Raw genomic sequence first — 12249 nt, 5'->3', positions numbered from 1 at the left:
AGGATAGGTAATCCCTTATAGCTGGAGTCCTCACACAAAGGGGAAATTTGGACACAGAAACAGACCCACAGAGAGATGATATAAAGATATAAGAAGACCATGTACAAGCCAAGGAGAGGCCCGGAACAATCCTGTCCTTAACGTCTCTGAAGGCATTGACCCCTGTTGGCTGTTTGTTCTCCAACCCCTGGCTTCCAGAACTGTAAGCAATATATGTGTGTTGTTCAGGCCACCCAGCCTCTTTGTTACAGCAGCTGAGCACAGTCCCCTCACTAACTGATTGATGAACTGCCTTCTCTGTCCTCAAAAAGAAATCATAACCTGTCACAGCAACAGCTCTAAAAGACACGAATTAACTGAATATATACTATTTGCTAGTACTAAGGGATTCTTGACCCACGTGTCTCAAACATCCATCTTTCATGCCCAAGGAAAGCGATGCACAGAGACTCCTTGCCTATCATCTTGCTCCGCTTACCCAATCCACGCAAGTCACACTGGGCTTTTGGAACTTCACCAGAAATACACCCTTAAGGTCTTACAGGCTCTGGAACTTTCTAACTTCGGCTTCCTTAAAGAGGCCCTGTCCTTATGCTTAAATATGCATATGCAACGCCAACCAACACTAAGCAGAAACGGACACATAAAGGTATCTTTGAATGTGGCCAAAAAGAAAAAAAAAAAAAAATTTCCAGGTTGCATTCAGAAAGAATGCAAAAGGTTTAAAAAACCAAAAAACCAAAAAACCCCGGAGCCACAAAGGCAGGTGAAGCATGAGCAGGCGAAGGCGGCAAGGCACGTCCCTAATTTTGCTTCCTCCGTTTCCTATCTGATCGTTTTCGGCTGATTTTGGGAGGACGCACCAGCTGGGGATGCTCTGCCGGTGATGAAGCCAGGGGGACCGCAGACCCGACAGACCCGCTGGCCACTGCGCATGCGCCAGGCGGGGCCCAAGGGGCGGCTGGCGCGCGAAACAGAAAGGGGAAATCTGCGAGGGTCCCGGGACGACCAATCAGGGCTCGGACGGCTGCATAACCAGGCCATCTGGCTCCACGTTTACCGGGTGGCTCGCGGTGATGCCCGCCTGAGCACCTCTACGGCCCTCCCCGCAACTGCCCCAGGGACCGTCCTTCGAGGCTTTCCCTCCGTCCACCCACCCTTTCCAATCTCGTCCTGCATCTGCCCCCACACCGGCAGGTCGTCGCTGCGCTGCCCGGTTTGCGGGGGTGCATGCGGCCAAACTCGTGCCCGCCCGTGCCGCATCCTGGCTCCTCGGCAGAGACTGGGTGACCCTCTTAGACGCGCGCGCGCGCGCCACAGAGGACAGACGGAAGCGCGCGTGCGCGGCTCGGAGCGCGCACTCGACGACTCGCCAGGGACCGCCAGAGGCGCGCGTGCGCAGTGCGGCTCGGGACGTGCAGGGTGGCTCGGAGCGCGCGTGCACGGAAGCGGCTCAGGGCCCGGAGGCTCGGGGCGCGCGTGCGCAGAGCGGCTCCGGGCTCGCGCGGAGGCCTGGGGCGCGCGGGCGCGGGGCGGCGGGCGCGCGCACCTCTCTCCGCCCCTACCTGGCCGTGACGCCGGCACAATGGCGGCTCCCGTGCCCCCGCCGCGGCCCGTCACCCACCTGCTCTTTGACATGGACGGCCTCCTTCTTGGTGGGTAGCCTGCGGCCGCCACCCGCGAGGGCTGTCCGGGGAGGACGCGGGCGGTGGGAGTAGGGGGGGGCGCAGGCTTTCAGGCCCGAGGGCGGCGGCGGGGCCGAGTCTGGGACCCCCAGGCGGGCAGCGGCGGCGGGAGCGCCGCGGCCACGTCTGGCCGGCCGCGCGCGGGGCTGCAGTGTCGACGCCACCCGGGGCACTACTTCCGGTGGCCGCGCCGCGCGTGGGGACGGAGTGCGTGTGCGGGGGAGGGGCAGCGCGCGTAGGGGCGGCGCTCGGAGACCACCGCGCGGGAGTGAAGGGTCCTTCCCGCTGTGCTTGCCGGGAACGCCGCCCTGCCTCAGTTTCCCCACGTGCGCATCAGCCTGGTGGGTCCCTGCCGGCCTGCTCCCGGGGGCCGTCGGCGTGGGCGCCGAGGTGCACGCACCTTGCTTGTAGCATCCCACGGGGCAGGGGTCCTCAAACCGGAACGTCTGGAGGCGTTGGGGGGCACCTAGGTAGAGGGGGATGTTGCTGGAATCGGGGGTGGGGGGGCTAGAGGCCGGGCGTGCTGTTGGGGCTCCCGCGGTGCACCGGAGCGCCCCACGCCACGACACATTATCCAGCCTCAAATGCCCGGACTGCGGAGGCGGACGAGTCCTCTTAAGTGGCCTGGCTGCCTGGAGTGACCTGCGGCTCCGGCATCACTTGGGGAGGGGCTTGGCTGTGCAAGAACTCCACCCCACCGTGCTTTTGAGCCCAAGGGACTGAAAGTTGGATAAAGCACAGGGATTATCAATCCTTCTACAACGTGCTCTCTCTGGGGTTCGACTGAGAAATCCATGCTCATCAGGAAGTTCACCTGCCGTGAAAAGTTCAGGTAGAATTCAGAGAAGACAAACACCCAGTGCGTAAATGCGGAGAGAACTGTCCTGAGGGCTACCCAAAGCCTCCACATCCTGTTGCATAACAGTATTAAGTTACTGTGTTCTGACCTCATAGCCTCCAGAAGCCCTCACAGAACTGTAAAACTGCCTGCATAATTTACATGGGCTGCTGACCTGGTGGAGGTGTGCATACATTAAGGGGCTCCTAGCCTAGAACCCTGTAGAGGAGGATATGTGCATTCACTAATAAACAATACAACTCAGAGAGGTTAAGTCACTTGCCCAAGGTCACACAGCGGATAAGGAACAAAGCTGAGGAATGATTCCAGATCGATCTGATTCTAAATATAAATGATGTGTTCATCTTAAACGGTGAGTATGACGTCCTTCCCCCCCCCCCCCCCCCCCCCCGCACCCCTCCTCGCCCTCTGCACTGGTCCTATTGCTAGGTGATTCAGTAGTAATAAGACTGATTTTTTTTTTTTTTTAAGCCACAGAATAGAAACAGGCGCTTTGAAACCAGATTAATTCCCGTAAATGAATAAAATAAATAAATAAGTAAATCCCCATAGAGGTCACCAATTGCAGAGAACAGTGCATGTAGCTCCTAAATCTGAAATGACTCCATTTCAGAAACCTTCTGGGATTCATAAGTATCGTTGGTAGACAGGACTTTTCCTGCTCAGGTGGTCAAGAAGTTAAGTTGTCAAATAAATTCCTTATCCTCTAATGAAAGGCCCAAAGAACTGTTCTGGGAGTCTCATGAATATTAATGCAAACTGAGAGGTCTCGTTAAAATGTAGTTTATTAAATTTCTAAATGAGCTGCATGGTTACCTCCAACTCCCGATGCAAACATAGCTGCTCCCTGAAGCCAGGAATGTGGCTTGTGTCACGGGACCTGCAGGAGCAGTTATGAGCAGGGGTCTCCACTTGCCAGTTACACCAAGCGAAATGGTTTGCCCTTTGCAACTGTCATCCAAGCCTTTGAACTGGTCAGAGAAGCAAGGATTAGTGTCCTTTGGGAAGATAAGACATGGCCCTTTTTGGTTTTTTTTCCCTCTTAGTGTCTGCCCCTTCTTTCAGATTTCACTCTGCTTTGAGGTAGTAAGGAAGGCTTTGCAGAACTTCCTCAGAAATTCACTCGTTCCGTTCTTTTTACAAAATGTCTCGTATAAGACACTGCTTTCCAAAATGTGCTGCTCTGTCTCGTGCGGTCTGGTCAGTTATGCTGGTGTAGTTCATTCAGTCTGTCTGCTCTTTGCAGCACACTGTGCTGTCCATTTGTAACCAGTCCTTTTGCGGTAGGTTTGTTAGCACGGTGAATGCATTTTCCCCTGCAAGTTCCGTTTGTCAGCCTAGCCTCCTGTACTGCTGTGCTCAGGGAAATGCGGTTCAAAACAATTAGTTTCAGGAGGCAATGCTGATATCTGCGGGGAGGCTTGTTTAATCAGAGGAGAATGAGGAAGTAAATAGAAATTCTTGTGGAAAGGTTGACCACACCGAGGTACTATTTCGGACGTTTGAAATGTATGACACTGTTGTCCTTTGCAATAGAAACGACACTTTTGGATTCTGTTTTTGTTGACACAAGGTAATAATCAACTATGATCTAGGTAATAATTTTGTCTCTCAAATGCCATTTAGAGAAAGAGGAGAAGGGACTGAAATTGTTTATCAACCACGACAAGATTTTGAAGGAAGATGACAGGTATTCAATGGTGTCTCGCCTTCTGGATGGGGAAGATTATCCGGTTCGTAAAAAACTGAAATTAGGAGCAAAGTGGGGGGCGGGGGGGAAGCCTGTCGTTTTTGGCAAACAGGAAATTTGCTGTGCAGGGCAGTGCTCATAGAAATAGGACCTGCATAAAATGTCCCACAGCAACACTAAAACACACATGACCAACTGACCCGCGTAACACGTATGAGATTTTTTTTAAGTGGAGACCGGAGCTTCTTTTCTCAGTGGTGCCCTATCATCTGGACACGACCGGGGTTGTGACACTTCCTCAGGAAGGTAGGGCAGAACGAAGCATTGTCAAGATGCCTCCCTACGCACACGCATCCCCGTTGGCTGGAGATAATCATCGCATGCATGCTCTACATTTTGGAACCCCCCCCCCACCTTGGCTGTGTGCCCTGGGGTCTCGTGCTGGGTGTGGGGGCAGCCGTGTTCTGGTACGTTCACATTCTTTCTGCCCTGCTCCCCTGGGAGCTGACCGCACGTGCTCAGGCTTTAGCTCTCCTTGCTAGGTGAAACTTGGGTTCCTTCCGTCCTTGCAGAGAAGTCAGCTGAAGTTCCGAGGGCAGTCCAAGGCCTTGCAGCTGAGGAGAGCCCACGCCCAAGGCCTTGCAGCTGAGGAGAGCCCACGCCCAAGGCAGCGCAGACTCTGAGTATCTCACTTTGGAAAAAGATGCTGTCGGTGATCTGGGGAAGGACCCTTTGGGAAGAGTGGACTCTAGACCATGTTGGAGAAAACTGGCCATTGCTAACAAAGCAAACCAAGTATGGGCCGATGCTGCTAACCTGTCCCCATTGGTGACACTTTCTAGTAGATCTGAACTGCGTCCTCCCCAAGTTTGTGCCTGGTGTTAGTGGTCAAACACGTCCACCTAAAATTTGTGCTTAGAGGTGGTCGTCGGCCGCCCACCACAGCTGCTCCTCTTTCTAGAATAATTGAGAAGGGGTTGAGATCCAGATTGCAGAATCCTGCTGATAACAGACTTTTGTCCAGCTGGCGGTTGGACGGAAACGTTCAGCCAATCCCTGTGAGTGCGGCTGGGCCCTGCCCTGTCCTTGCCTTCTCCTGCCTCGTTCAGCCCCGCACTGTGTGTGTCTGCGGCTTCACAGACTCTCATCATCGAGGGGGGACAGCACTCACACTTTGTCACAAAGCCGTTTCTGCTCTTTTCATCCTTTCTTCTGGAAAAGCAGTGTGTTGGGCGATATTTTGGCCCCTTTTGTCTTTCTGATGATTTGCCCTTCACTCTGATTCTTTTCTTTTTAAATTCCCGCGATTTACGTACCAGTCAGGGTCCCTGGTTTTTTAATGCCGTGTAAAACAGCAAGGGAAATGATGCCCCCAAGAAGTGTCCTCAAAGCACTCATTACAAAGACGCCTGGTCACACCTAGGGAGGAGGCATTTGAAAAAGCATTGAGACACAGCCTGTAACTGGAAAATAGAAAAGCGTCCTACCACAGTGGAGTGCACTTAAAAATGAGTTTCCCACGTCAAGTCTGCATGAGTACCTGTGACGAGTAATTAGAGCATTTGATTTGTGAGAACTTTCACGTAATTGTGTTAAAATAGGTGGGGGCAATCTTGGCTGTTTGGTGCAGATGTCTCTGGTTAAAGTTGCCCTCAGGACGTGTATGGAGAGTTTTGTTGAAGACATACTAATCGTAACACGTCCTGTCTTAAGAAGCTTTCTCCCCCCGCCCCCCGCCAGCTCTGTAGAGGTGGACAGCTGTTCTGCCCGAAGTTCTGAGCTTCGGGTAGGTACATCACCTTCCCTGTGCTCTGGCTCCCTCACACCGAGAATTCCCCATGACGTCTGTAGTCAGTAGCTAAGTCTCAGTGGGCAGAGTGTCTGTGCGGAGAGGGCCCCTGTGCGGGCGGAGGGTGGTCGCGTCCTCACACCCCTGCCTGCAGGGCGGTTTCGTTGGCATTGCTGGTGGTCCTGGGTTGGGCGGTGGGCGGTCTTTGATTCTCCTTTGCTGCTAGGTCTAGGAGCGAGGTCATGGCATATGCCCCTTTGTGATCAGTGATGCTGTACTGGAAAATCTCACACATCACGTGGCTGGTCAGGGAGAGACGCAGGAGCCAACCAAACCTTGTGCAAGCGGCCATAGACTGTCCTGTCTGTACCCGAAATCAGAACAAGAGCAAAATCGTGGTTTGCACATGTGAGCTTCTGTGAGACGTTGGGGGCAAGAGTCAAAATAAGCATCAGGTTTCCCTCCCTCTCATGTCCTGAGATCCCGCCCTCCCCCCTGATCTGTGGGAAAAGTGGGGTGTCTTTGATGAGAACTTTGCGCATCTCTCCTCCCTAGACCAGCACAGTCCATGAAGCCGTCACCAGCTGCCTGTCACCTGGGAATGTTGTATGTCTGCCCTGCGAACAGGAAGCACACGTGGTACCCAGGGGCGTCAAATGTAGCTACTTCACTGAGGAGCTGAATCGTCCCTTTTATTTAGTTGTACTTAATCTCAGCACTCCCCGTGGTGCACCCGTGCATTCCGGACCCGTGCGTCCACTCATCCTTGTCTGCTCACATTCCCATCCTTGTCTGGTGCCAGGTGCTGTGTGGGATTCAAGCAAGCCCCTACTCTTAGTCTCAGTGTCCCGATGGGACATAAAACGTGGTGAGTGGACTCTGTGCGTAACTGGCTACTAAGCATGGCAAGGCCATGGTAGAGACAGAAAGTACTTTCAGCTGACGTCACCTGGAGAATGTATGTCAAGTGCAGGAAGGAGCGAAGAAGAAAAACGGACATTCCAGACCAGGGGAAGAAATACGAGAGCAATAAACATGTTTTCTGAAGCAGGACAGAGTATTTTTATCAAGCAGAGAGTTTGTGTTTAGAAAAAAAAAAAAAAAGACTTCTCAGTAATGATTGTATTAGAACATAGAAGGGATGATGGTCCAGCTGAGAATACTCTAGTGTTTTCCAAGCTGGGTTCCACATGGTAGTTTTATGTGCCTTTACCCTGCTGTAAATCAGAAAGCTTCACCCCTTCCTCCAATCGCATCCTTTGTTGTCCCCCATGATAGTGACTTTGGGAAGGCCGGTTACGTTATGCAGTGTTCTACGTTGTGGCTTTGTCTGGTTGTCTGCGCCTGCTGTCTCCTTACCTGTCCCTCTGTTTCCCATGACCTACAAATTATGCTTAGCGGTCAGCTGGACTCAGCCATTTGTGGCAAGCACACGCAGAGCTCCTGTTGCTTTTCTGGGGAGAAGATGCACGTGGTCAGTTCTGTTGCCCTAGTCCCTGGTCGTGAGAAGCCTCGTCCTCGTAAGACGTGTGGAACTCACTCCTGTCCTCCTTGGTGCCACACGGGATGTTTTGGTGGGAGGTCTTAAGCCTGACAGCCCAGGTGTAGGTGGTGGTCGTAGTGTCTCTGTGTCTTCAAGGCCGGAACCATCAGGCAGAAAGGTGGGCCAGTGTGGTTACAGGGGACGCCAAGGCCACGTTGGCACACACTCGGAAAAGAGGGTGCTTGCGGGAACCGAGGATAGGTGTGCTTGGGTGGCTGTGTCTGCAGCCTGTCAACTGTAGTGCGTTTATTTCCAACTTTTCCAGACCACGTGCCGTGATCTCTGAGTGGCTTCAGGGGATTTCATCTAAGTGCGTTCAGACCTGTGCATTCAGACTCCTTGGAAACCCAAGAGTGATGGGACAGCAAATACAGTTGCTGCACTTTGTGCACTTTGGAAGCGTTAACTTAGTACTTCCTACAGAGGCGGGTCTGTGCGGATATAGTTGTGCGTTCTGCACAGTTTACGTCGCTTCTCCAGCCCACAAAGCAGGATTCATGAGTCTTAAGAGTGATTAGCTTCTCAGTTTTTAAATATCATACCCAAGGAAGGGACCCAGGATAGCGAAACAATGGCTGATTGCAGTCTGGGGTCCAGGAGCTACAAGACGAGCAGAGACTACCTCCACTGCCAGAATGCAGTGAGGGGTCCCAGTGGCAAAATGCAGCATGACACGAAATCCAGAGAGTAATGACTACGATAGATCGTAATACTCTAGGAGCGCCTGGGCGGCTCAGTCGGTGAAGCGTCCAGCTTCAGCTTGGGTCATGATCTCGCGGTTTGTGAGTTCGAGCCCAGTGTCGGGCTCTGTGCTGACAGCTCCGAGCCTGGAGCCTGCTTCGCATCCTGTGTCTCCTCCTCTCTGTGCCCCTCCCATGCTCATGCTCTGTCTCTCAATAATAAATAAACGATAAAAAAAAAATAGATTGTAATACTCTAAAAAAAAAAGGAAATGTCATAATCCTCTCAAGACAGAGGAGGTGGGGAGGAAGACAGCTCTTTTGAAGAATGCAGTCAATAAATATGGAAAGCATGGTTGAATTAGGGAAATCAGCATTTCACGGTCCCCACCATGAATGGTTTGGACAGGAGTCACCAATGGAAGCCAAGACCATTGGAGTCAGTGTGGGGGCCATGATGGTGCCCGGACAGGGCCAGAGTGCCATGGTAGAGGATGTGCTGTCCTTAACTGCCAGAACAGCTCACCTGTCTCACAGTTGGGTGGTCACCAGTTGGGTGTCTATGAGCGCTTTCTCGTTTGGGAAGGTCAAAGAACAAGTAAGGGGATGCTACGTGAATACAACCAGACAAATACAAACTGCAAGGACATTCTGCAAGGTAGCCGGGCCAGACTCCTGATCAACGTCAAATATTCTGGGGAAGCAACAGGGGTGGGCATCTGTAGTTTAGTGACGCTGACAGGGCATAAGCACTCGCCTTGCACGCCTCTCTCTTGGCGATGGCTCGTGAGCCCAGGCTGCAGCGAATGCTCTCGCTTTAAGGACTCTCTGACCCCTGTGGACTGCCCTCTGGTCTCTCTTGTGTTCATCCCAGTGACCATCGGTCAGCCCTGCCCCACCGGCACACTGTGTCTAGCGTGGAGCCCAGAATTCTCTGTCCGACCTGGTCTTCTGCAGCGTCCCCGTGAGCCATGCACGTCATACACTCAGACTTCCCTTCCAACCTTCTCTTCCTCACCCTCGGCCCAGCCCCAAAGCATGCAAGTGCTTACTTAGTCCTAAATCCTTCAGAGCCATTTCTACGCCCTCCTGATCACCAGTGCCTTTCTTTAGGCTCTCAGTGGTTTCCTCGCACAGCCACAGTGTCTCTCGTGAGCCTTTACCATGTGCTCAGCGCTCTTGTGAGCTGCGGTGTGCCTTAGTTAGGTCTGCAAGCTGGTGGCCCGCACTTAACTGCTGTCACTCCCCTTTCTGCAGAGGACGGAGCAGAGAACGAGGCAGTGATTCATCCAGGGCACTTCCGTGACCCCCACCGATACCAGTGGTGGTTCCGGAACTGTGCTCTTCCCGTGGGTGACAGGGCAGGGATCCTGGGGCAAATGAGTGGATGAAGAAGGCACTGGTGGGAGCACAGAGCTCACCGGCAGTTTTCCCCTAGAACGTTCATACATGTCTTTGAGAAATTTGGCCACAAACTGGTCCCTACTTCCCTTCCGAGAGAAAGAGCGTTCGTGCAGGGAACCATGGCCGTCAGCTCTACCTGTTCTGTGTCTGGTGCCCTGTCCTGTGCCCTGCAGGTTCGTGCTTGGGTACGTGGTCAGAACACAAACATGTAAGTCATTTGTAGGTCTGCCAGTCCCAGCCTGACGAGCTCGTCCCTTCCTGAAGGTACAGCAGCGTATCTCTGCTGCAATCTTGTTCAACCAGTTGTGCTGACCTTGCCCGAAAGGCAGCAGCCTGATAAAGGCATTTACAGTCGCCCACTGGGTCATTTGGACAATACAGGAAGCCAGCCGTCCAAGGCAGTTCAGGTGACTGGAAGCTGCCAGCCCTTAGCTGGGTCCATCCACATGGCTGGGGGTGGCGGGGGGGGGGACTTTCCACTGTCGAGGGTTTGTTTGGGGATAGAGTTCTAAGTGGAGGAGGGATTGGAGAAAAGTCTTATCGGATGGATCCACAGAGCTCGAGGAGACAGATGGTCAGGGCATTCATTCAGTTCATGGGTCCCACAGGCTTGGCTAAGCTGCCCAGCCAATGCCGGCTAGAGAGACCGGCGCAGGGCATGGATATCTCCCCATCTCACTACCCCTGTGCTTCTGGGGACACAGTCTGGGGTGCGGTGGCGTATGTGCTGCAGGAAGGCAGATGTTGTCCATGCTACCGCAGTGTCATTTATCTGCTCAGCTGACCCAGTTTCCTTGGGAGCCAGGAGCGGGACATGCGCCAGCAGCCCAGGGTGCCTCCCAGAGAAGATGGGTCCTGCGCTCTGTGGCCGAGCCGCAGGAAGACGTTCGGTGGAGGGCAGCCCAGGCTGAGCGTGCCCTAGGCCGGGAGGACGCTGTGCGCACATGGAAAAGGGCAGGGCTTTGGCAAAAGTGCCTGTGTGTGACCGGAGAAGAGGTTCCTCGCTGAGTGATGGGAACAGAGCTAGGAAAGTGCTCCCAGGACAGAGCCGTCTTCCTGAGGGCTTCCTGGAGCAGAGGGCGCTGTGGCAAGCTGTACATGGTGATGCAGATGACTAAGGCCTGCCCTCTGTGGAGACGGCCAGCAGGCTGTTCCGGCTGTCCCCGTGAATGACACCAGGACCGTGTTTGTGTCTCGGGACCCCTGTCCCACGCCACCACAGACCGGTGGCTTTGACGTGTCTCTCCCAGTTCTGGAGGCCGGAAGTAGACAGGTATGGCCGGGGCCGTGCTCCCTCCAAGGTTGTAGGGGGGGCTGTGTCCCACCCATCCTAGCTTCTGGTGGCTCCCACAGTCCTGGCTTTGTGGCCACATTGCTCCCACCTCTGCCTCCCTCCTTATGTGGCCTCTCATTTCCTTCCTAAAGGGACACCTGTCATTGGGCTTCGGACACACCCAGATAATACAGGATGATGTCATGTTGAGATTTTTTACTTAATCACATGTGCAAAGACCCTTTCTCCAAATAAGGTCCCATTCACAGGGTCCAGGAAGGTGGGACGTGGATGCAACTGTTTGAGACTCTCCACGCAGCCCATTACAAGGACAGAGAGGGCTGGTGTGGAAGGAAGAGGAGAAGCCTGGTTCAGGGGCAGTTTAGTTCATGACACAGTTTGCAGGGACCGAGGCAGACAGATGTGGCTGGGATTCCCTCCTGCCGTGGCTGAATTGCACGGGCTCGTCCCCAAGCACCGCAGACACAAGGCTTTGGAAAAGTGAGCAGTTCTGTTCCGGGCACGGATACATGTTGACTTTCAGTCGCCTGAAAGTCTGGCCACATTTACGTTGATGTCATGGTTGGGGCGGGGGTGGGAGTCCCGCAGATGCCTACGGCAGGCATCACCCTGCCGAGAGAACCACAAGAAATGGCCATCCGTCTAGGCCCATCTTTGAACCGTGCTGGTACCCGGAAGACATTTCACATTTGCATGTGGACGTCCCCCTGCCCGCGTGTGATGCACATACTCACAGACCTGGATGGTAGGTCTAGGAAGGAAGGATCTGGGAACTCAGCCAAGTGGACCTACACCCATCGTGTTCTGCTATGCGTCTTGATTTGCTTCGTTTACTTTTGCATGGAAATAGCAAAGAAAGAAATTGATTTGGGGCCAGGAGGACAGTGTGTTACCTGCTACGGGGAGTGGGTGGGGATCCTTCATCATTTCCGGGCTTCCCTTCGGCCCTCTGATTCCTCCTGAGCCCTGTGCCAAAGCCTGCCGTTTTGGGTCCTGTCCGTGTGGACGTGTGAACACGCCAAGTGCTGTCATTCGCTTGTCACTCGCTTTGAAAGGGTCTGAGTCCTCGAACAAGGAAGGGCATCTACCCCAAAGTACAGTTTACAGGCTGCTCCCGGATGAGAGTGAGGAAGTAGCCCTTTGCCGACAGGCGGTCTTTGCTGGCGGGTTTTGCTTCCAGTCTGTCCCTTCCCGTGGGTATTGGGGGGCAGGCGGCCTGCTTATGGTGCTCCGAGGGCGCCGTGGGCAAAACCCTGGCTCCTAGACCATGTGGTCCACCGGGGTTCGGAGCCAGGTCAGTTTCGT

General features: G+C 53.8%; 2 protein-coding genes across 4 annotated transcripts in view; one reads left to right on the top strand and one right to left on the bottom strand.

The window, feature by feature from the left end:
- Positions 1–2363, bottom strand: part of STS (steroid sulfatase) — a 161788-nt gene extending 159425 nt beyond the window's left edge. The window contains exon 1 of one of the 2 annotated variants that reach the window (XM_043571467.1): positions 2086–2363. The gene's annotated coding sequence lies outside the window, so the exon portion shown is untranslated. Of the gene's footprint in view, positions 1–1624; positions 1861–2085 lie in introns of those variants that run through there. The other variant, XM_043571466.1, reaches the window with a different exon arrangement.
- LOC122477938 (pseudouridine 5'-phosphatase) overlaps positions 1422–12249 on the top strand; it is a 181901-nt gene continuing 171073 nt past the window's right edge. Inside the window, exon 1 of one of the 2 annotated variants that reach the window (XM_043571469.1) lies at positions 1422–1655. In XM_043571469.1, coding sequence (XP_043427404.1) covers positions 1586–1655 — 70 coding nt within the window. In that variant the 5' untranslated portion in view covers positions 1422–1585. The remainder of the gene's footprint in view (positions 1656–12249) is intronic. The other variant, XR_006295795.1, reaches the window with a different exon arrangement.

This window comes from Prionailurus bengalensis, chromosome X (assembly GCF_016509475.1).
Source record: "Prionailurus bengalensis isolate Pbe53 chromosome X, Fcat_Pben_1.1_paternal_pri, whole genome shotgun sequence".
NCBI classification, from domain to species: Eukaryota; Metazoa; Chordata; class Mammalia; order Carnivora; family Felidae; genus Prionailurus; species Prionailurus bengalensis.
Note: the sequence above shows the minus strand (reverse complement) of the source record. Positions and strands in the feature narration are given on the sequence as shown.